The sequence below is a fragment of the Podarcis vaucheri genome (assembly GCF_965113315.1).
Source record: "Podarcis vaucheri genome assembly, chromosome: 15".
Taxonomy (NCBI): Eukaryota; Metazoa; Chordata; class Lepidosauria; order Squamata; family Lacertidae; genus Podarcis; species Podarcis vaucheri.
This window is the reverse complement of record NC_138753.1, coordinates 23,558,696-23,583,427: the sequence shown is the minus strand read 5'-3', so window position 1 is coordinate 23,583,427 and position 24,732 is coordinate 23,558,696. Positions and strand designations below refer to the sequence as shown.

At 45.5% G+C, this 24,732-nt stretch overlaps 1 protein-coding gene across 4 annotated transcripts in view; it reads left to right on the top strand.

The window, feature by feature from the left end:
- GRIK4 (glutamate ionotropic receptor kainate type subunit 4) overlaps positions 1-24,732 on the top strand; it is a 468,306-nt gene that overhangs the window by 273,032 nt on the left and 170,542 nt on the right. For all 4 annotated transcript variants that reach the window (XM_082200947.1, XM_082200945.1, XM_082200946.1 and 1 more), the window contains exon 3: positions 22,369-22,533. In XM_082200947.1, the coding sequence (XP_082057073.1) occupies positions 22,369-22,533 (165 nt within the window). The remainder of the gene's footprint in view (positions 1-22,368; positions 22,534-24,732) is intronic.

Sequence of the window (24,732 nt, the reverse complement as noted above, 5' to 3'; positions counted from 1 at the left end):
CGGGTGTCTTCCCGTGTAAGAGTCGGGGTGTCTGTGCGACGTTTCGACGAGGTCTCACTCGTCATCTTCAGGCTGGTGCTTTCGGCTTCTTGTTACTGGAACAGAGCAGAGTCTGGTGTTTGAGTTCCTATAAATACTGTTGAGGGGTGTGGTGTATAGCCTCCAACGTTCTGGGCAGAGAGGAAGTTCCTAGATTAGTGTGCCTTTTCTTCTTTTGTTCTTTAATTACTTGAGGGATATCTTGGGTGATTTCATGAGTGATATTCTGAATATCACTGGGTGGGTCATTAAGTGTAGATTAGTTGCTAAAGCTTTCGTGTCTTGACCTCTTGAGCTTGTGAAGAGTTTTTCTGAGAAGATGGCTGTGCTGCATTTAGTTGTGCTCTGGCTTGGCTTCGTGTATAGGGGCGAGCTATGGTTTTGTGTCTTGTACCAGCCAGATCTGTGTAGGGATTGCAGGGGGGTGCAGCATCCGGAGGTGCCACTATAGTTTGGCTACTGGATGGAGTCTGTAATATGTCTGTGGAGAGGGTCTGGGTTTGGGTCTGGTGTGGTTGATTGGTGACGGCGTTCTGTGTGCCTCTGGTTCTGGTGTCGGTTTTTGTGGGGAGGGCTAATTTCCAGATGTCTGGCAGGCGGGACGTGTCGTCACGTTTGTTCATGTTGTGAGGGTGTTTCTCTATCTCGATGGCTTCCATGATTATTCTCTTGTGGTGATGTTCCATGTTAAAGAGCAATTTGGAATCTGCAAAATTAATTTCGTGTCCTGTTTCTTTCATGTGTTGGAAAAGAGAGGAAGTTTTTTCTTCTTTTTTGACGGCATTCTTGTGTTCTGCGATACGTGCATTTATTCGTCTGTTTGTTTGTCCAATGTACGTGGCTGGGCAGACTTTGCAGGGTATTTCATAGACCCCTTGGTTTTCCAGCTGGATTTTGTCTTTTGGGTTTCTGAGGATATTGGCTATTTTTTGGTTGGTGCAGAAGGCTGTTTTGATATTGTGTTTATGGAGGATTTTGCTGATTTTGTCTGTAGTGCCCTTGATATAAGGAAGGAGGGCCATGCCATTGTTTTCTTCTGTGTCTTGGTTTTTGGGGGGTGTTTCTTTTTGGATTAGCTTCGTAACCCTGTTTTTCTGGTATCCATTGGCGATTAACACATTTGAGAGATTCTGTAACTCAGTTGTCAAGTGGTCTTTGTCAGCCAGGCGTTTGGTTCTGGAGATGAGAGTCTTGGCTACGGAGTTTATTTGTGCAGGGTGGTGGTGTGAAACTCCCCTTTCTTGACGTCCTAATCTACAAAAAACCTGATGGCTCCCTAGGACACACTATCTACCGGAAAAAAACACACACCAACCGCTACTTACATGCACAATCACACCACCACCCTGCACAAATAAACTCCGTAGCCAAGACTCTCATCTCCAGAACCAAACGCCTGGCTGACAAAGACCACTTGACAACTGAGTTACAGAATCTCTCAAATGTGTTAATCGCCAATGGATACCAGAAAAACAGGGTTACGAAGCTAATCCAAAAAGAAACACCCCCCAAAAACCAAGACACAGAAGAAAACAATGGCATGGCCCTCCTTCCTTATATCAAGGGCACTACAGACAAAATCAGCAAAATCCTCCATAAACACAATATCAAAACAGCCTTCTGCACCAACCAAAAAATAGCCAATATCCTCAGAAACCCAAAAGACAAAATCCAGCTGGAAAACCAAGGGGTCTATGAAATACCCTGCAAAGTCTGCCCAGCCACGTACATTGGACAAACTAACAGACGAATAAATGCACGTATCGCAGAACACAAGAATGCCGTCAAAAAAGAAGAAAAAACTTCCTCTCTTTTCCAACACATGAAAGAAACAGGACACGAAATTAATTTTGCAGATTCCAAATTGCTCTTTAACATGGAACATCACCACAAGAGAATAATCATGGAAGCCATCGAGATAGAGAAACACCCTCACAACATGAACAAACGTGACGACACGTCCCGCCTGCCAGACATCTGGAAATTAGCCCTCCCCACAAAAACCGACACCAGAACCAGAGGCACACAGAACGCCGTCACCAATCAACCACACCAGACCCAAACCCAGACCCTCTCCACAGACATATTACAGACTCCATCCAGTAGCCAAACTATAGTGGCACCTCCGGATGCTGCACCCCCCTGCAATCCCTACACAGATCTGGCTGGCACAAGGCACAAAACCACAGCTCGCCCCTATACACGAAGCCAAGCCAGAGCACAACTAAATGCAGCACAGCCATCTTCTCAGAAAAACTCTTCACAAGCTCAAGAGGTCAAGACACGAAAGCTTTAGCAACTAATCTACACTTAATGACCCACCCAGTGGTATTCAGAATATCACTCATGAAATCACCCAAGATATCCCTCAAGTAATTAAGGAACAAAAGAAGAAAAGGCACACTAATCTAGGAACTTCCTCTCTGCCCAGAACGTTGGAGGCTATACACCACACCCCTCAACAGTATTTATAGGAACTCAAACACCAGACTCTGCTCTGTTCCAGTAACAAGAAGCCGAAAGCACCAGCCTGAAGATGACGAGTGAGACCTCGTCGAAACGTCGCACAGACACCCCGACTCTTACACGGGAAGACACCCGAAGACACCAAAACCTGCATTCCTGTACCCGTGAAAATCTACGAAAGCAAATATATATATATATATATATATATATATATATATATATATTCAATTAAAAAAAACAGCACTCAGGACGACTTCCATCATTTAAAAAGAAACCAATAATAATCAATTATAAAACCAATTAAGCAAGACATTGAATAGTGTCTATCTTCTACCCAGAGTGGATCCATTCAAATGGACCTAAATTAACCATGCCTTTTAATTTTAATGGGCCTACATTTTGCTGCCGGAGACAACAGACAATATGGCACCACTACTACCCATTTCCATTGGTGTCTTGTCTCCACTGAGGCTGGTGAGGTGTAAGGCAGGAGGCTAACAGTAAGTGGAGCCGCAGCCAATGAGAGTCACAACCACATCCAATGATAGGCAGAGGCAACTAATTATCATTTTGTTCCCATACTCCTTCCTCCTGACTTCCACAAAGGCAACACTGAGAGAAAGTCAATAGAAAAACCACGCTTTTTTGGCTCAGCAACTTTCGGGTTTGTCTAAAACAAAACTCAACGACTTTTGGAGTCTTCCTTAAAAAAACTAAACATCTTTTGGGGTGTCCTGGTTTTTTTTTTCCTTTTTGAAATATGGCAACCCTAATAGGGCTGGCCCATGCCACAGAAATGCCCTTCTTGTGTGTCCTGACCAATCTAGTACAGTGGTGCCCCGCAAGATGAACGCCTCGCGAGACGAAAAACTCGCAAGACGAAAGGTTTTTTCGTTTTCGAGTTGCTTCGCAAGACGAATTTCCCTATGGGCTTGCTTCGCAAAATGAAGCTTGCCCCCGCACCCCGGACCTCTTTTGAAGCAAGGGGCAGTGGGGAGAAGATCGCTTCTCCCCGTTGCCAGCCCCGCAATCTCCGGGGACAGAGGGGAAGGCACGCGTGCGCCTTCCCCTCTGTCCCCGGACCCCTTTTGAACCAAGGGGCGGCAACGGGGAGAAGCGATTCTCCCTGCTGCCCCTTCCCTTGCTTTAAAACAGGTCCGGGGACAGAGGGGAAGGCCCGCGCGCTTCCCCTATGTCCCCAGACGGTCTCCATAGGAACGCATTGATTGATTTTCAATGCATTCCTATGGGAAACTGTGCTTCGCAAGACGAAAAACTCACAAGAAGAAAAAAACTTGCGGAACGAATTAATTTCATCTTGCGAGGCACCACTGTATCAGTCACAGTTGGGACACAGAGAAGAGCCTTCTCATCAGATTTTAGGGAGAAGACAGGATAGTAATGGAGGGGGTAGTCGGATTTCAAATTTTGAATAGGATTCCCAAAGCATTTAGCATGTGCTGAATAAGAAGACAAGACGAGCCTGCTGGATCAGGCCAGCAGCCTATCTAGTCCAGCATCCTGTTCTCACAATGGCCTCTCTGATGTCTGTGGGAGACATGAAAGCAGCAGCCAAGTTTAAGCACACTGTCTTCTCCTGTGGTTTCTAGCAACTGGTCCTCAGAAGCATAGCCATCATGACTAGCAGCCACTTAGAACCTTATCCTCTGTGAATTTTTCAATTCTCTTTTAAAGTCACCCATCACAACCTCCTGACACCAGTGTCACAGGCCCAAAACAGCAGAGTGTAACAGTGCTTTCATTGCATGGGTGCCTATGTATCTTGCAAGGAACTCCATTCAAATGAACCATTTTCCCCACTCATGTCCCATCACAGGGAAGCCAAGAAAATTAAGGAATTTAAAGAAAATAGGACAATCGAGCCCACAGAGCCATTTTGTGGCTAACACAGTTCAAAGGTTTTCCTGCAAATTTGGAAGGATTAAAGACTTATTTAATGCATGTCTCCATACTTTACTGACAAGAATAGATGAAAGTGAATTTAAATAAAGATTTTATTCGCTTCTTAATTATGCTGTTATTATGCCAGTTTTGGCAAAGTATTCCCCAGACGTAAAGTTTTCAAAATCAACCTTTTAAAACATTAAATTACCCTTTTAGTCTGCCAGTGATAATGATAAATACAGCTCAGTTCAATCTCATTACCCACTCTGATTCACTGGCTGGATTAATATTTGGTAAAAACTAACTACCCTCACAATAATCCTGTGGATATGTAAAAGAAATATTAATGGCACAAAATTACAAAATAAATCTTCAGGGAATTGGGTTTCTGCATAATTAGAAAATAGGTAATGAGGGAGTTATTTTATGCAGATGTGGTTGCTATCTACTAGGTGGGACTGGGAGTGCCTTGCCAAGTTTCCAAACTTTTACCTTCAGCTTACCTGACCTTGGCTTCATAACAATTTCTCTGCTGAGTCACAAACAAACAGAGGAAGAGACTATTGGATCAGGCCTATCTAGTCCCATTAGACGGATGGGCACAGCAGCCATTTTACTATCCCATAATGCCTGTGGGCCCTAATGCGGTGTCACTTAGTGTGTTTGGCTGCAATTCAAGTCACGAGAACAGGCCTGGAAAAAATATGTGGTACAGTGGTACCTCGGGTTACAGGCGCTTCAGGTTACAGACTCCACTAACCCAGAAATAGTACCTCAGGTTAAGAACTTTGTTTCAGGATGAGAACAGAAATCGCGCGGCGGCAGCACGGTGGCAGAGGGAGGCCCCATTAGCTAAAGTGGTACTTCAGGTTAAGAACGGACCTCCAGAACGAATTAAGTTCTTAACCCGAGGTACCACTGTATTCCTGGTGCTGGGTAGTCACTACATTGGCACCTTTATTGTTTTACAGACAGAGATTCTGTGCCTTTGACAGCAACAGGCAAGCCTCTTCTCACCGCTTTATCTCTATGCCTGGAGAAGCTTCGCCGGTTGCTTTCTGCTTCTGTTAAGTGTACAGAACTTGCATCCATAAAATGGTTCCAACTCTACCTGGCCTCCCTCCCTGCCCCACACACCTTCCTTCGTTTTCTTATTAAATGTAGCCTCCATGCTTGTTAACTTCTTAAAATCCAGAGATCTACATTCATGGCCTTAGAGGAAAGCTCAACCTTTTCTCAATTTCATAACGAGCCAAAGATTAACCGCACGTGCTTTGCACTTAATGATAGCACTTGTGTGCAAACAGAGCGGAAAAAAGACGGCATTGCCTCCAGGATGGAGGACGCCTGCCAAGGCATCTGCATGGCGAAGCCCTTCCATATGCTTCCTTAGCTGCTTCTGGTCAGATTTAAACACTCATTAAAAGAGAAAGTCAAAGCAGGCTGAGGAGCTTTGGAATTTACCTGGCCTGGTTCTCCAATGGAATTCTGCATTGCTGTGGTCCTATCTCCTAGTTGAGATAGGCAGAACATAAAGAAGAGCCTGGCTGCTGGGTCAGGCCAGTAGTGGCTCATCTGTTTCCGCTTCCTGTTCTCACAGTGGCCAACCAGATGCCCACGGGAAACTCACAAGTCAGGACCTGAGCACTTGTGATTCCCAGCAACTGGCATTCAGAGGCATACTGAAGTACAGTGGTACCTTGGTTCTCAAACTTAACCCGTTCCGGAAGTCCATTCCAAAACCAAAACGTTTGAAAACCAAGGCACGCTTTCCTATAGAAAGTAATGCAAAATGGATTAATCCGTTCCAGACTTTTAAAAACAATCCCTAAAACAGCAATTTAACATGAATTTTACTATATAACGAGACCATTGATCCATAAAATGAAAGCAATAAACAATGTACTGCAGTCACACAATCAACCAACCAACCAATCAATCAATCAGTAGCTGAACTGGCTTCCACACAGTCACAAAAATAAAATTAAAAAAGCCACAAAAATGCAAAATAAATAGACAGATAGACCTCAGCGTAACACTCAAAACGGAAGTGTAACACTCAAATCAGAAGCATAACACCCAAAACGGAGCACATTCAGCTTCTGAAAAAAGTTTGCAAACTGGAACACTTACGTGTTTGCAGTGTTTGTTTGAGTACCAAGGCATTTGTGAACCAAGGTACCACTGTAATCATTGTGTTTAGTAGTGAATAATGTATCTAATACAGAAATATCTGTGAGTTGGTCCATGCATCTAAATCCCTAATGTATTATTTTTTTTAAAAAAAAAATTATCATTACATTTACATATGCACTTTCCCCCTCCCTATTTTATCCTCACAGCAACTTTGTGTGGTAGGCTTGGCCGAGAGAGAGTGACTGGCAGAAGGTGACAGCCAGTGGGCTCCATGGCTGAATGGGGATTTGAACCCTGGTCTCCCAGGTCCAGGGCCAGCACTCTAGCCACTGCCTCACAATGGCCTGGGTCCTGTGATACTTGAAGAGCCCGCATTTCTCACATGCTTCTTTTCGAAGGTGAGGCTCAGAGCAGGGACGTCTTGTCAGTTGCACCAGCTCTCTGGAGTCCCCTGCCAGGAAACCCTGTATTACATTATCCTTCATCCCATGAAGGCTTTGGCAGCAGTGGCGTAGCGTGGGTTGTCAGCACCCGGGGCAAGGCAAGTAATCTGCGCCCCCTAACCTGTGGATTTTAGCACTCCAGTGCGAGCGCGCCCCCCCAGATGTTGCGCCCGGCCCCCCTGCACCCCCACGCTACGCCACTGGGGCTGGGGACGAGCGAAGGAGCCAAGGACCCCCCCCCAAAGGCTCAGCAGGAATTTATTAAATTTATTATTTGCGGAGCCCCCGCGGGCCGAGGCAGCCGAAGCCCCCTCCCCTCGGGCGCCTCCCCGCCCCCTCCTCTCCTTGGGCTGTAGGTGGAGCTCCAGATCTGGGCTTGGCGAGTGCCTCTCCTCCTCCCGGCCGGGTCCAGGGGCTTCCAGCCGTGCTCCGTCCTCCCCCCCTCCCCGCTGAGACTTGCGCTGAGAGCCGGAGCCAGCAGCGCCCCCTTCTGCCGGGAGACCCTCGCCCGCCCGCCGGCTTCCTCTCGGAGGGTTTTGGGGAGCGCAGGGCGCGGCGAGGCCCCTCGGAGCTCTCCTCCCTCCCAGTCGGTAGAAGCAGCCATCGTCGGGGTGCGGAGGCTGCCCGTGCCTGGCCAGGCGTCGGTGGCGGTGTCGGCGCTGCTGCAGCGGCTGCTCCTCCTGCGAGCAGTGAGTGGAGCGCAGCCGCAGCGGGGGAGCGCGCGCACTAGGGCGCAAGGCTGGCGGCGGCGGCGGGGAGCCTGGCGGAGGAAGGAACTTGTCCCTTCCCTCTGGACTCGCGCCCCCCCCCAGATGTTGCGCCCGGTGCGGCCGGCACCCCTGGCACCCCCCACGCTACGCCACTGTTTGGCAGACCTCCTTACTGTAGGCCTCATATCCCACAACAGCCTTTGCCAACCTGGTGTGCTCGAGATGTCTGGAACTGGGAGATATTATAGCCCACAACATCCCGAGGAGGACACCAAGCTGCCCAAGACTTCATAGAGTAAGCCATAAGCACAGCATAGGCTTCCTGATTTCTTCCTGTTTCCCTTTCCCTTTCCATTTCTACTGTTATCTTTCCCATGCCAAAGTTTAGGCTGTCCTCTTTGTATAGCATAATGTGCATAGATGGTGGCACTATGTCAAAATAGTAAATAACCACCACCACAACTATCTTTTCGTCACTTAATTTAAAAGCAGCTGGTTTGACAGAGAGAAATTTCCCTGGGGTTGTCAAACTAAGTTGTTGTTGTTCCTGCTGCTGCCGCTGCTGTGATATGTTTCCTTTTGTTTTTGGATCATTGGTTTTTGTTTGTTTGACTTTATTGTCCAGCGTTTTGTGTACTTTTGAGTAGAGAAGCTTGATAATAGTCACCAGATTCCTCTAAATTACTGCACAGTTTATGACTTGCTAGTTGAATGGATGCTGCTGGCTCACTCAAAAAGGATATCAGGAGGAATTCACCTAAGTTTTACTCAGAGTAGAACCATTGTCATTAATGTGCATGACTGAGGACTTGTCATTGTGCATCTTCCGTAACACTAGTCATCCAATGAAGCACGATGGTGGGAGATTCATAGGCACAAATTTATTCACCTCACATAATCCAGATGTTGTTGAACTACAACTCCCACCAACCCAAGCCATCGGATATGGGGGCTGGTAGGAGCTGATGAGAATTGTACTCCAACAACATAATATGGGGTGCGCCGCAATATCTGCCCCTGCGACACATAGTTAAACTATGAGATTTGTTGTCACAAGATGTGATGATACTAGAAAAATGCAACCTATGCTGTTGATAGAAGTAGTACAACTCCTGCAACACGTTGGCGACTAATATACACACAATAATTACCAATACATTCTTTATCTGTCTTCTGAGAAAAATACAAGGTCTTGTGTAAAGCCACAGAAACTTGTGAACTACCCAGTCTAAGATGAACTTATAATGTCTGATCTCAATAGAGTTTTCAAATGCTTAACTCAGTCTTTTGTTTTCTTTATCTTTTTAGGTAGACAGGGTGCTGGCGTTTTGCACCTTTTTCGCTGTTCGCCCCCGATGAGGCCCTTTTACTGGGACTTGCAGGGAGTGTGCTCCCTGCAAGCCCCAGTAAAAGGGCCCCATCGGGGGCAAACAGTGGCCTCTTGATTACTTGGACTGCCAGGGCGAAACAGGTGCAAAATGCCCGCACCCTCTCATCTACAACTTCATTAACATCTATCTACAACTCCACTAGCATCTCTCAGTATTGTGAACAACACCAAACTTACCTTTTGTTGGTATCTTCATGAACTTACCTGTATTTTTCTCAGAAGATTGATAAAGAATGTATAATTATTTTGGTAATTATTGTGTGGATATTAGTCGCCAACGTGTTGCATGAGTCGTACTGCAAGATGTGATGATGGCTACAGGCTTAGATGATGTTAACAGGATGTGTGTGACATGTTCATGAAATGTCTGTTGTGGCTATTAGCTATAACAGCTACCTAGAAACCTCTGTGTTTGTAGGCAGTATATATCTGAATGCCAGTTGCTGGGGTGGCTGTCTTGTCATGGTTGTGGAGTATTTGGTGTGTGATGCAGAACTAGATTTAAGTACTTCCAAGTGGGAAGTGCCAGGCACTGCCCAGGAATTTGAGGAAAACAAAAGTCCTTTGGAGGTTTTTAAGCAGGGGTTGGATGGCCATCTGTCATGGATGCTTTAGTTGAGATTCCTGCATTGCAGAGGATTGAACTAGATGACTCTTGAGGTACCTTCCAACTCCACAATTCCATGATCTCCAGTGCCAGAGGCAGCATGACTCTGAGACTGTGTGCACACCATACTTCAAGGCACATTTCAAGTGCGCACGCACTACAAGAATCCTGGGAACTGAAGGATGCTTGAAAATGCCACTCTGATGCGCAGACTACAGTTAACAGGATTCTTTTTGGGTTGGTGGGTTCTTCAGAAGTGCTTTAAACGTTTGGTGTGTATGCAGCCAGAATATGAGTTACTGGGGAATGACAGAGAGAGGTCTATGGTGCTCATGTCCTGCACAAGGGCTTCCCATAAACATCTGGGATGGTCACTGTAGGAACTGAATGCTTGACTAGATGGGCTCTTCATCTGATGCTGCAGAGCTCTTCCTGAGTGAGGATATCCCATAATTCTTCTTGACATACAGTCATACCTCAAGTTGAAGTAACTTCAGGTTAAGCATTTTCGGGTTGCGCTCCACAGCGGCCCGGAAGTAAAGGAGCGTGTTACTTCCGGGTTTTGCCGCTTGCACACGCGCAGACGCTCAAAATGACATCACGCGCATGCACAGATGTGTGGACGCGGGTTGTGTTCACTTCAGGATGTGAACGGGGCTCCGGAAGGGATCCCATTCGCATCCAGAGGTACCACTGTACAGTGGTACCTCAGGTTACATACGTTTCAGGTTACAGACTCTGCTAACCCAGAAATATTACCTCGGGTTAAGAACTTTGCTTCAGGATGAGAACAGAAATCGTGCTCCAGCAGCGTGGCAGCAGCAGGAGGCCCCATTAGCTAAAGTGGTGCTTCAGGTTAAGAACAGTTTCAGGTTAAGAACGGACCTCCAGAATGAATTAAGTACTTAACCTGAGGTACCACTGTATAAGCATTGTTTTTAGGTGATCAGGGAAACATTACTGGCGGTTCTTTTCCTCACTACTGTGAATGAGGTACACCATGAGGTGCCCGGCTTCACTCAGATGCAGACGCCGATGCCTCAGGCTGGTTTGTTGCCCTGGGCTGGGCTGGGCTGGGCTGGGCTGGGCTGGGCGCCAGGCGGATCTTCGCATCCCAGCGCCACATATGCTTAAGACAGCCCTGCCTGGGACCTTTTGCATGCAAAGTCGATGCTCTACAGCTGAGCTTCAGCCTTTCCCCCTATTCTATTTTAGCCAATGGAAATACAAATGTTTTTCATGCCCAGAACTTAATGCAGCAATTGATTTAATAGCTAAGGGGCCTTCTTTCTTAACCTTCATTCCGGGCATTAATTGTAACGAGGCCAGAAATTATTATTTTTTGAGACCTTAAGAAGGTGGGGGGTGGCGGAGAGGACTGGCTGGAAACCTTAGCATGCCCTGCCTCTCCTCTTCAATCTATTTCTTTGATTCTGGGCACTCTGTCCAAAGCAGATGGCAGCTTTTCAGAAGCTGTCCAAAAAGGCTGCCTCTCTAGTCCAATCAGGAGCCCTCTGGTCATTTTTCTACATGGCTGTGACAGCCCTTATGAACATATGAAGTTGCTTTCTGTTGAAGGAGGCTCCCTGGCTCAGGGTTGCCCACACCATAGACAGTGGATCTCCAGATTCTTCTCAGGCAAAGTGGGCTTCCCCGCCCTGAGATTCTTTTAATGGAGATGTCAAGGATTCAACCAAGTGCCTCTGGCATCCAAAGCCTGTGCTATCATGTGGTTTGTATCCAGCTAGGTTCTTTTTTTATATATAATAATATTTATTAGTTTTCCAACAAATTGAACACAACACTACAAAAAAACCAAAAAAAGAAAAAACATACAACAATACAATACAATACAAAAAACCAACTGCAAAACACTAACATACAACTAACAAAACAAAACAAAAACCATTTAAAACACAGTCCAATTTCAATATCTTATCTTTCTTTCACTAATTTCCACGACCTCCTCACACCTCCCTTTTTGTATTCCACTTCTATTAATTGTTTTAGCAATTCCTTTCCATCTTCCTCTGTTTTCTATCCTATAATTGTCTTAACACATTCTAACCTTGTTTTTCCCTTTAATGCTCTATTAATCTATTTATACTTAATTCCTTATAACATTTCTACTAAAGCCACATAACTTCATTCCAACATTTTTCTAACATTCATTAATTTTACAGTATTTCTGTAAATAGTCTTTAAACTTTTTCCAGTCTTCTTCCACCGACTCTTCTCCCTGGTCTCGGATTCTGCCAGTCATTTCCGCCAATTCCATGTAGTCCATCAACTTCATCTGCCATTCTTCCCTGGTGGGTAAATCTTGTGTCTTCCAATATTTCGCGATGAGTATTCTTGCCTCTGTAGTTGCATACATAAAAAACGTTCTATCCTTCTTTAACACCAATTGGCCGACCATGCCCAGGAGAAAGGCTTCTGGTTTCTTAAGGAAGGTATATTTAAATACCTTTTTCATTTCATTATAAATCATCTCCCAGAATGCCTTAATCCTTGGGCACGTCCACCAAAGGTGAAAGAATGTACCTTCAGTCTCATTACGTTTCCAACATTTATTATTGGCAAATGGTAGATTTTTTCAAGCTTAACTGGTGTCATGTACCACCTATAAATCATTTTCATTAAATTTTCTCTTAGGGCATTACATGCCGTAAATTTCATACCTGTGGTCCATAACCGTTCCCAGTCAGCCATCATTATGTTATGTCCTACATCTTGTGCCCATTTAATCATAGCTGATTTCACCGTTTCATCCTGAGTGTTCCATTTCAACAGCAAGTTATACATTCTTGACAAATTCTTGGTTTTTGGATCTAACAATTCTGTTTCCAATTCTGATTTTTCCACCTGGAAACCAACTTTTTTGTCCAATTTGTATGCCTCCATTATTTGATAATAATAGAGCCAATCTCGCACTTTATTTTTCAAAGCTCTGCAATTTTATTCTGTCTCCATCTTGCACCAGAATTTCCCAATATTTCGGCCATTTGGCCTCCATATTGAGTTTTTTCTGTGCCTTCGCTTCCATTGGTGACAACCATCTTGGGGTTTTCTTTTCTAGTAAATCCTTATATCTTATCCAAACGTTATACAATGCTTTTCTAACAATATGATTTTTAAATGCTTTATGTACTTTTACCTTATCGTACCACAAATATGCATGCCAACCAAATACATTGTTGAAACCTTCTAAATCCAACACTTCAGTATTTTCAAGAAGCAGCCATTCTCTCAGCCAGCAAAAAGCAGCTGATTCTGTATCCAGCTAGGTTCTGCTCAGAGTAGACTTGTTCAAATTAATGAACCAACGTTTACTGTTTTCATTAACTCCAATGGGTCTACTTCGAGTAGAGCTAGCATTGGACACAACCCAATTCTGGTAGAGTCTATGACGCGGGTGGCGCTGTGGGTTAAACCACTGAGCCTAGGGCTTGGCGATCAGAAGGTCATCGGCTCGAATCCCCGCAATGGGGTGAGCTCCTGTTGCTCGGTCCCAGCTCCTGCCAACCTAGCAGTTTGAAAGCACATCAAAGTGCAAGTAGATAAATAGGTACCACTCCGGCGGGAAGCTAAATGACATTTCCGTGCGCTGCTCTGGTTTCTCCAGAAGCGGCTTAGTCATGCTGGCCATATGACCTGGAAAAAACTGGACAAACGCTGGCTCCCTCATCCAGTAAAGTGAGATGAGTGCCGCAACCCCAGTCGTCTGCAACTGGACTTAACTGTCAGGGTCCTTTGCCTTTACCTTTTTATGACTGCCTAGGGTGTACACCAGGCTTCCTCAAACTCGGCCCTCCAGATGTTTTTGGCCTACAAGTCCCATGATCCCTAGCTAGCAGGACCAGTGTTCAGGGATGATGGGAACTGTAGTCTCAAAACATCTGGAGGGCCAAGGTTGAGGAAGCCTGGTATACACACTCATTTTTTGCCTCTTATAGAAGGGCTATAGCTCAGTGACAGAATATCTGCCTTGCATGCAGAAGAACCCAAGTTCAATCCCCAGCATCTCCAGGTAGGGCTGGGAGACGCTCCCTGCCTGAAACCTTGGAGTGCTGCTGCCAGTCAGTGTAGACAATACTGAGCTAGATGGATCTATGGTCTGACTCAGTAAAAGGCAGATTCCTGTGTTCCTGCATATCATCTCTGGTCAAATGGAGTTTTGCAGGTTCCCAAAGTACAGTTAAGAAACTTCAGGTGCCTCCATACATCCTATTAATTGAGCAGTCATGATCGTTTGTGCTTATAATATCATCAGGGTGCTTATACATGGTGGCATTTCTGTGTCTGCCAAAGTTCTGGGGTGGTCGTACTGTTTTCCTTGGTAAATAGGTGCAGACCCCATCATTTCCTGCTAAAATCCTGCAGCTTTTCATACCGCAAATACTCCACTGGTGTGTATGTATGTTCTGTTTTTGCTGCCGCGTTGCACAAGGCTGCCCCTCCAAACAGCAAAGATGTGGTAACACAAGGAAAGCATGGCAGAACAACTAATAAAACAGAATGATGCGCCCAGTATTAATCCACTACTGTGATTGCATCAATGGCATGTTGCAGAAAATACCCCAAAAAGGAATGCCGGTCAAACTTTTCCTGAGACTCCTCCACCTTTTCTCAGCTACTTTTAACCACCATTAGTGGTACCAGGTGCAACTCTCTAAACGCTACTTTGGGAAGCAAAAGGGTGGCAAAAACCATTCTTGGAGGAGCAAGGATTTGGTGATACACATTACACATGCAAATGATGAAAACTTAGGGGAAATGAACAGCGTAATGGGAAATATTTGGGTAGTGTGCAGTACTCCTTTGATTCACCCCTTAATGTCACAAGAGCCAAGTTTAACCCACACAAGCACAGGCTTAAAAAACACCATTGGGGAGGGAGAGGCTACAACAAATGGGTTAAGCACTGTCCCCGCCCGCCCCCGCCCTAATTTCTCTTCTGCAAAACAACCCCTCCCCAGGGCACTTTGCAAAGTCACGCAGCATGAAATTTAGTCTTGAAAAGTCCTGGTGGAGACAGCAAATTTCCTCTGCATTTTTCAAAAATTACATGGCATGCCCAGGAATTGTGTGCATATGTATTAGAATGGGTTTGAGGTTTTTCTTCTTCTTCTCATTAGTAGATAGCTGTGCATTCTTGTGCTGCCTTGAAAAGCTTTGCAAGCACGCTGGTGGCCCAGGAGCTAGCGTTCTGTGATGTTGGTGCCGGGTTTCGGAGAATGGATGTGCATGAATAGCGGCTCAGGAAACAGAGCGTGCATTATCTGTCTAATTTATCTCGCCGTCTCTCAGTTCGTCCATGCCAATCCTGTTAAATTTAATGGGAGATATGTGTGTACTTGCAAGGGAAAAGATGCTATTTTATACCACCAGCTCCTCTTTCACTGTTGTGTTTATTCCTTCATGTGGAGTCCTGGCACTTTAGGGTTGGGGTGGGGTTTTTTTACCTTTTAAGCTACAGTGATTAAGCAGAGCTTGGTGTAAACAGGGACCAGTGGAGGCTTTCCTGCAAAAATGATAAAAGAATTCAAAGCACCACCACTGGGCCCACCCACCTAAATGAACCACTTAACTCTGCCCACTTTCCTGCTTTGTTCTATAAGGATACTTTCAGTCAAAATCTATAAGGGACAAAAAAAAAACCCCTAGTCCTCTGCTTGTTCATTTCTGCAGAAAAGTTCAAACCATTCAATATTATTTTTTTTAAAGTCACTTAGTGGAAGCTTCATGACAACTATGCTGAGGTTATTTTTGCATCGCATTGAAAAACTCTACAGTCTGGTATAAAAACAGGCATGCCAGTTGCCTGATTTATCCATGCTCTCCCAGGGTAGACCTCTGGGACCTTCTCCTTCACTTGGGCTCCATCTTCAACTATACATGTAAAGCACCGTATTTTTCAGTCTATAAGACACACCAGACCACAAGACGCACCTAGTTTTTGGAGGAGGAAAACAAGAAAAAAAATATTCTGAATCTCAGAAGCCAGAACAGCAAGAGGGATCGCTGCACAGTGAAAGCAGCAATCCCTCTTGCTGTTCTGGCTTCTGGGATAGCTGCGCAGCCTGCATTCGCCCCATAAGGCGCACACACATTTCCCCTTACTTTTTAGGAGGGAAAAAGTGAGTCTTATAGAGCAAAAAATATGGTAGGTTTTCCCCAAAAATCCCAGGAAGTGTCGTTTGTTAAGGGTGCTGAGCGTTGTTAAGGAATCCCTCTGCCACCTCACAGAGCGACAATTCTCAGAGTGGTTTACCAATCAATCCCGCATCCCAGCAAAATTTGGGAGTTGTAGCTTTGGGAGGGGAATGTGGTCTCCTAACAATGCTCTGCACCCTTAACAAACTACAATTCCCAGGATACTTTGGGGGAAACCCATGACTGTCTAATATGGCATGATCCTGCTTTAAATGTATAATGCTGATGTGGGCTTAATACTGGGATGACATTGTTCTGCCCGGACACTGAGGCCCATCTCTGAGGGCCTTCTGGCAGTTCCCACACTGAGAGAAGTGAGGTTACAGGGAACCAGGCAGAGGGCCTTCTCGGTAGTGGCTCCCGCCCTGTGGAACACCCTCACACCAGATGCCAAGGAAATAAACAAGTATCTGACTTTTAGAATACATCTGAAGGCAGTCCTGTTTAGGGAACTTTAGGGAAGATTTTAATGTTTGATGCTTTATTGTGTTTTTAATATGCTGTTGGAAGCTGCCCAGAGTGGCTGGGGAGGCCTGGCCAGATGGATAGGGTATAAGTAAGGAAGAAGAAGAAGGAGGAGGAGGAGGAGGAGGAGGAGAAGGAGAAGCAGCAGCAGCAGCAGCAGCAGCAGCAATGCCTTAAGTCTTTTCAGGTGGTTCTTCATCCTCTAAGATTTTTAAAGTGGTGGGAGGAGCATTTTGGGAACAGGTCTTAGGACAGGAGTTCATTACCTCTTCCCTACACTTCTAAGTATATTTTGCATCGCATTGAAAAACTCTACAGTCTGGTATTTTTTGCATCGCATTGAAAAACTCTACAGTCTGGTATAAAAACAGGCATGCCAGTTGCCTGATTTATCCATGCTCTCCCAGGGTAGACCTCTGGGACCTTCTCCTTCACTTGGGCTCCATCTTCAACTATACATGTAAAGCACCGTATTTTTCAGTCTATAAGACACACCAGACCACAAGACGCACCTAGTTTTTGGAGGAGGAAAACAAGAAAAAAAATATTCTGAATCTCAGAAGCCAGAACAGCAAGAGGGATCGCTGCACAGTGAAAGCAGCAATCCCTCTTGCTGTTCTGGCTTCTGGGATAGCTGCGCAGCCTGCATTCGCCCCATAAGGCGCACACACATTTCCCCTTACTTTTTAGGAGGGAAAAAGTGAGTCTTATAGAGCAAAAAATATGGTAGGTTTTCCCCAAAAATCCCAGGAAGTGTCGTTTGTTAAGGGTGCTGAGCGTTGTTAAGGAATCCCTCTGCCACCTCACAGAGCGACAATTCTCAGAGTGGTTTACCAATCAATCCCGCATCCCAGCAAAATTTGGGAGTTGTAGCTTTGGGAGGGGAATGTGGTCTCCTAACAATGCTCTGCACCCTTAACAAACTACAATTCCCAGGATACTTTGGGGGAAACCCATGACTGTCTAATATGGCATGATCCTGCTTTAAATGTATAATGCTGATGTGGGCTTAATACTGGGATGACATTGTTCTGCCCGGACACTGAGGCCCATCTCTGAGGGCCTTCTGGCAGTTCCCACACTGAGAGAAGTGAGGTTACAGGGAACCAGGCAGAGGGCCTTCTCGGTAGTGGCTCCCGCCCTGTGGAACACCCTCACACCAGATGCCAAGGAAATAAACAAGTATCTGACTTTTAGAATACATCTGAAGGCAGTCCTGTTTAGGGAACTTTAGGGAAGATTTTAATGTTTGATGCTTTATTGTGTTTTTAATATGCTGTTGGAAGCTGCCCAGAGTGGCTGGGGAGGCCTGGCCAGATGGATAGGGTATAAGTAAGGAAGAAGAAGAAGGAGGAGGAGGAGGAGGAGGAGGAGGAGGAGGAGAAGGAGAAGCAGCAGCAGCAGCAGCAGCAGCAATGCCTTAAGTCTTTTCAGGTGGTTCTTCATCCTCTAAGATTTTTAAAGTGGTGGGAGGAGCATTTTGGGAACAGGTCTTAGGACAGGAGTTCATTACCTCTTCCCTACACTTCTAAGTATATGAAACTAGTAAGTGAATGAATGAATGAATGAATGAATGAATGAATGAGTGAATGAATGAATGAATGAATGAATGAGTGAATGAATGAATGAATGAATGAATGAATGAATTGGGAAGGGGTAACTGCTTGCAGGTTCTGTCTCACAGAGTCAGATGGCCCCAAAGTAAAGGCACCTGCTGAGTGAGCAAGATGCAGGTGATTGTCCTTTCCTGTAATGGCTGTGATGTTCGCAGACTTCAGAAGCTGCAGTCTGCAGGGAAAGGCGTTTCTGTGTGGCTGGCTTGGTGCAAAAAGCCTCCCGTAGCTAACTGATGATTTCAAATTTACGAGGAAGGACCATAGCTCAGTAACAGAGCGCATGCTTTGCATGCAAATAGCCCAAGGTTCAATCCCTAGTATCTCCAGGTACAGCTGTGTGTGTGTGTGTGTGTGTGTGTGTGTTCCTCTCTGAAGCCATCGAGAGCTGCTGCCAGTCAGTGCCGGTGATACTAAACTAGATGGACCGTCAGGAACCAGCTGGATGAGGAAGAGTGGTGGGAGCTGCCCACCCAAGAGCTCCCCAGGGAGGACTCAGAAGACAATGTGTTTAGATCCCGGATCCTGGTGGTGGGACACTGAAGAGCAGTCTGCAAAAGGGATGAGCTGGGAGTTGCTAGAAGCAAGGGGTTTGAGCAATCAAGGGGATGGTCATGAGAAAGAGGGCCTTTCAGGAGAGGGTTAGAGGCTGAGAGTCACAGTGTGAACGCAGACTCAGGCTGAGAGGAGTCAGAGATTGTCCTTGCTACCCAGAAGCAGGACAGCCCCAGTCCTGGTGGATCCTGTCCCCCTCTGACACGCCAATCAAGGAGAGTCCTGCACATTGCAGAGCAGTGGGTCAGGCCCAGAGGAGGAGCCCAACCCCTCTTTGCAGCCTTTGGAGGGATCCAGAGGTAGACACAAGAGGGGCAAGTGGTCAGTTTCAGACTAAAGTCATGGTGTTTTCAAGGAACTATAGCGACCATAGATGGTATATGGATAATCAGTTGACTGAACAAGTTAAAGTCTTTAAATAACCCAGCCTTATTTTTCAGTCAACAGGGTCATCAGAAATATGCAAAGGGAAAAGCATCTCACAGTGCCAAAATTCTGACACGCTTTTTCCATATGAAAGGTGGCAGTCATATCTCATCAGCCCTTGAAGTGTGTAAAGCTAAACCCCTAGCACAGTTATTACATGGGGCTCAGATTTGGACAGGTGCTCACCTTGGAACTACAGAAGCTGTTCAATCTTAAGTTCCTAAGGCAATTTTTTCCTGTTCTATCCAGTGTTCCAAATGCTTCATTGCGCTTGGAGGCTAATCTCCCCTCTGTTGAATTACAGATTTGGTGTAGGACATTTAATTATTGGCTTCGGCTAAATTTAAACCCCATCGGTCTACTACCCTTAGTATCACAAGATTGCCATGAGAGCACTTGGACTAAAATTGTCAACCAAAAGTTTTACTTTTCTGGTTTATCACCATGACAGTTATTAACACTGGGATTCAGTAAAGCAAATAATTTAATTAGACAGTGCCTATATGATAACGAGAGAACAGAATAATTTGGCCCTGATGAGGAAATTTTGTCCATGGAATGATTATTTTCCACCTAGTTATTTTGACACGTTGGCACCCTCTTTGCAAAATTTAACAATTCCAAAATAAAGATGCACTTTCACTTGTGCAAGATTAAATATCTTGCCTTCAGCTGTACTTGAGGGTCGATTTCAAAAAATTCTGCTGGAGAACAGTAATGTCCACGTGGAGATGGCTGTATTGAGTCAGTGGTTCATGTGTTTCTAGCTTGCACTCTTTGAGGGGTGAGGTTATTACCCTTCTATTACCCTTCTATTACTATCCATACCAGGTCATTCAACCATTTCTACTGTGTCATTTCTTCTAGCAGATCAAGATAATCAGCTGACAGCAAAAACTGCAATTTTTTTAGCAGGGACAATTAAAATAAGATCTATTATTTATTGATGTACCGTATTTTTCGCACCATAGGGCGCACCTAGTTTTGGGAGGCAGAAAACAAGAAAAAAATATTCTGAACCCCAGAAGCCAGAACAGCAAAAGGGATCTGGCTTCTGGGATACCGTGTGGCTGTTCTGGCTTCTAGGATAACCACACCAAGCCTCTTCAGGGCAGCAGGATGAAGGCTCCCCCTGCCCAAAGAGGCTGCGCACGGCTAAAGCAGAAGCCAGGACAGGCGCGTCGCTGAAGGGGCACTGCACCTTCTCTCTCTCTGCGCAGCGCCTCTCCTTCACAGGAGAGGTGCTGCGCAGAGAGGGAGAAGGCGCAGTGCCCTTCAGCGAAGCTGGAGAAGGAACAGAAGAAGACCCTTCTGTTCCTCCTCCGGCTTCGCATGACAGGCACGTTGCTCAAGGGGCGCTGCGCCTTCTCTCTCTCTGCGCAGCGCCCTTCAGCAAAGCTGGAGAAGGAACAGAAGGAGACCCTTCTGTTCCTCCTCCGGCTTCCAGGTCAGGCGCATCGCCGCAAAGCCAAGGAGCCTGCATTCGCTCCATAGGACGCACACACATTTCCCCTTCATTTTTGGAGGGGGAAAAGTGCGTCCTATAGAGCGAAAAATATGGTAAACCTCCAGTATGTATTTTGTATAGTTAAACTTTTACCTCTGTCTCCAGTATATTTTATTTTATTTTATTGCTATGGCTAGTGACTGATGCAAATAAAGATTCTTCTTCTGGTCAGTTTCAGCAGTGTCTCAACTGGATTAAGGGGAGCCAGAGGACTCTGCTGTGTTGTTATTTTCTGCTAATAAAAAGCTAATTCTCTTCCTCCCATGTGCGTACCTGCCCTGTGGTTGACCCGGCTCACTTGTAAGCTCCTTCACATGGACTGATGGTCTTACTTGGTATCAGGCAGCTTCCTATAAGATGTGAACTTTATCCTTCCATACCTCTGGGGAAGGGTTGTAGCCCTATGGTAGAACACCTGCTTTTCATGCAGAAGGTCCCAGGTTCAGTTCCCAGCATCTCCTGCCATCTCTCCTCTCTGAAATCTTACAGTCCCACTGCCAGTTGAAGCTAGATGGAACCATTGGTATGACTCCGAATAAGGCAGTTCCCTGTGTTCCTGTACCATTGTAGTCTCTTGTCCAAATAATTCTTCCTTCCACTTCTTAAGCCACAAGTTTAACATAAGCCAACAGTGTGATACAGAAGCAAGAAAAAGCTAATACTGTTCTAGGATGCCTCGACAGAAGTATAGTGTCCAGAACAAGAGAAGTAATAGTGCCACTCTGTTCTGGCTTGATCAGAAGTACTGTGTCCCATTTGGGGCAGCACAATTTAAGAAGGTTGTTGACAAGCTGGAATGTGTTCAGAGGAGGGCAACCAAGATGATCAAGGATCTGGAAACCAAGGATTATAAGGAACAGTTGAGGGAGCTGAGTATGGCTAGCCTGGAGAAGAGAAGACTGAGAGGTGATATGATATCCATATCTGAAGACCTGTCATGAAAGGTGATTCCAACTAAACATTAGGAAGAACTTTCTGAGAGTAAGAGTTGTTTGACAGTGGAACAGACTGCCTCAGAAGGTGGGGGACTCTCCTTCCTTGGAGGTTTTTAAAGAGAGGTTGGATGGCTATCAAGGGTTCTTTAGCTGTGATTCCTGTATCGTAGGGGTTTGGATTGGATGATCCTCAGGGTCCCTTGCAAATCTACAATTCTATGTTTCATGTCTCTTGTTTGCTTGCATTCCTCTGAGCCGTCTTGTCCAAGGCTTCATTCCTAGCCCCTTGCTGTCTTCTCAGGCTACTGCTCCCTCCTTTCCTGCCTCTTCCTCACCCCCCTTTCCCTAGGCACTGGGGTTGTGCCCCCAGAAACCTCAGACAGTGTAGCTACAGACCCCTTTGCTTGTTCCATTTCACCATAGGGCAACTTAGTCTTTATCAGTGCCAGAGGAAGTGAGGGTTTGAGGGCACACACAGAAAAGAATAATTCATGAATCAAAAAGGCTCTTCTTGACCCCCTTCACTTGCTAAAATTGAATAGTTAAGAGCAACATATTTTATTAACAAGAATTGACAAACAGTACTGCAGACTTCTTCCTGGCACATCGTTGAATATTGAGATTGATGTTAAACGCCTTCTGGTTTTTTTTTTTTTAAAAGCAAAAAAAACACAACAACAAAAAAACCTTTCTACAAGCAAGCAAAACGCAGCATTTCTTTCTCGTCTGCTGCAATGCAACAATTTGAGTGGACAGATTGGATTTGTATAGGACCCGCCTTGAAAGCAGCCTTCTTATTCAGGCCACAGAAGAAGAAGAAGAAAAGCAACCCTCCTCTCATGTTGCCATCTTGAAATGTGTGGTTACTGATCCACTTGCTTGTAGCCTCCATTTTTATGCCCTTTCCCACTCACCTTCCATCTGTTATGGGTTTGTTTCTTTGTTTGTTTTGCAGCCGCCATTTTGGACGACCCGATGGAGTGCAGCAGAGGCGAACGGCTCTCTATCACCCTGGCCAAGAATCGGATAAATCGAGCTCCGGAGCGGGCGGGGAAAGCCAAAGTGGAGGTGGACATTTTTGAGCTGCTGAGAGACAGCGAATATGAAACAGCCGAGACCAGTATGTATGTCTCTTTGACCTGGGTTTTGTGAGCAGTGCTCAATTTCTAAGAAGTAATAACAATAATGGTACTAACTGGAAGTACCAGCTACTGAATTAGAGATCCTACCTTTGTGCAGATGTCTTACTGCTGTTTCTGTGGTTTTCTGTTGCAAACTCATGGTTCTCTCCCCCGCCCTTTCCCATTTATTCTCATGACAACCCTGTGAGGTACGTTAGACTAAAAGGTATTGACTGGTCCAGGGTCATCCAGTGAGCTTCATGGCAGATTTGAACACCACACCACCCTTGCTCTCAGTTCCTGCTTGGATAAAGAACTAGGAAAAAGAGTTCCATGTGGAGAGAGATTGCTAAGTGAATTGTAGCTCTGTGAGGAGACTCCTAACAACTCTCAGCCCCTTAAACTACAGCTCCTGGAATACTTTGCAGGGAAACTGAAATATACTCGGAGTCGAGAGTGGATTTCATGCTCTTTATTCAGCTCATAGTGGTGAGGAGGAATGGAATTTCCCCCAGAATGTCTGCCTTATATACATTATTTACACAATGGGCCCCACGTGATTGGCTGATTCCAGGATTCTCCTGTAGGCCAGTCAGGTCGTGGGTTCTCTTCCACCTGGAGCTGGATTGGGTGGCTCCTGCGGACCAATCAGACTGCTGTATTCTGAAGTCTATTGTTCTAGGACCAGTCAGATTGCTGCATTCTGAATCCTATTGTTCTAGGACCAATCAGACTGCTGCATTTTGGATCCTATTCAACTCAGTACATAACAGAAACCATGACTGTTTGGAGTAGTATCACAGTGCTTTGAATGTGTGGGGTGAATGCGGCTCAATTTTTTCCTTGTCTTGTTCCCGTGAGACATTTGGGCTGGACTTGATGACCCCCGGGGTCTCTCCCAACTCTACAGTTCTATGATTCATGGTCCCTCCTATGCATTGCATTCAGAAAGAGACGTTCCTCTGCATCCTTATTGCCATAAGCAATCTAATTGGAACCAACGAGATTACTCACAAATAGTAAGCGTTGTGCTTGATTGTAGGCTCCAAGAAGATCAGGACTCACATTAGTAACACTGCATGTCTCTTTAGCTGTGACAGTGCCCTCAAGACATTGGCCTGTGATAATTACCTAAAGTGTGTAATGGGGTTTGATAATGGCCTAGCAGGATGGCTGTGCTCCTGATGCTGAGCCCCTCTCTCAATTTATGAAGCACACGTGAGTAAAGACCGTAAAATTTCCATCATGCTCCTGGCTTGCTGCACGGGGCACTTCCAGAGCAGGAACATTGGTTAGGGTATTAAAATACATTAGCTAGCATTTATCAATTAACACGCTGTAAACACCACTTTGCACCTCGTTATAAAGGCACGAATGTTTGCAATACCTCTTGGGTCTCATGCTTTATAATCCTGGCGATTCTCTTCTTGGAATTCCCACACATAGACTCATCACATTTACAGGATTTCTCTGGTTTTAGCACATTTAAAGCACATGAATCTCAGCTTTCGTGTTGTTGTTTAAAGTTAGCTTTTAGCATTGCCAGGTGTGAGATATATATAAAATACTGCCTGCTGTGAACCCAGAAAGCAAGGATGACAGAAATCCACAGAAGCGGGCTCTAGCATCAGCTATTAGCTACAGCAGTTAGGTGAATACGGCTGCTCTGAATGTTTGCCCACCAACTTTTTTTGAAGGGCACATGGGGAACTTTTGTGCAGACCAAATTGCTCCCCCTTCAAACAGTATCTTTTGTGCTGCTATTGACAGCTGTCATATCCCCTCTTATCTGCTGCTTTGACATTTCCCTCTCCAGTTCCTGCCCTTCTTTCTCCTTCTCCAAGAGATCCCAGCCAGTCAGGGACCACCTAACTGTATTGATGCTACAGGGCCACAGAGCTAGCAGGATCTGAATTCATAATGAACTGTCATTAGGCCAAGGGAAATGGAAAGGGAGGGCAATGCTTCCTGCCCATATTATGATTAGCCAAATACTTTCACTTACTCCCTTTTTGCAATCTGTCCCACCCTACCCCACCCCACCCCAAAATGCCCAAAGCTGATGATTGGGCAGTTGATAAAGGTATTTGCAAAAAGTTCCCCACCTGTTTCTTAGCTCACCCTATAAATAGTAACCCTATGTTCAGAGGTTCCTTTTTAAAGCTGTCTAAGGACACAGGTGGTACTGTGGTCTAAAC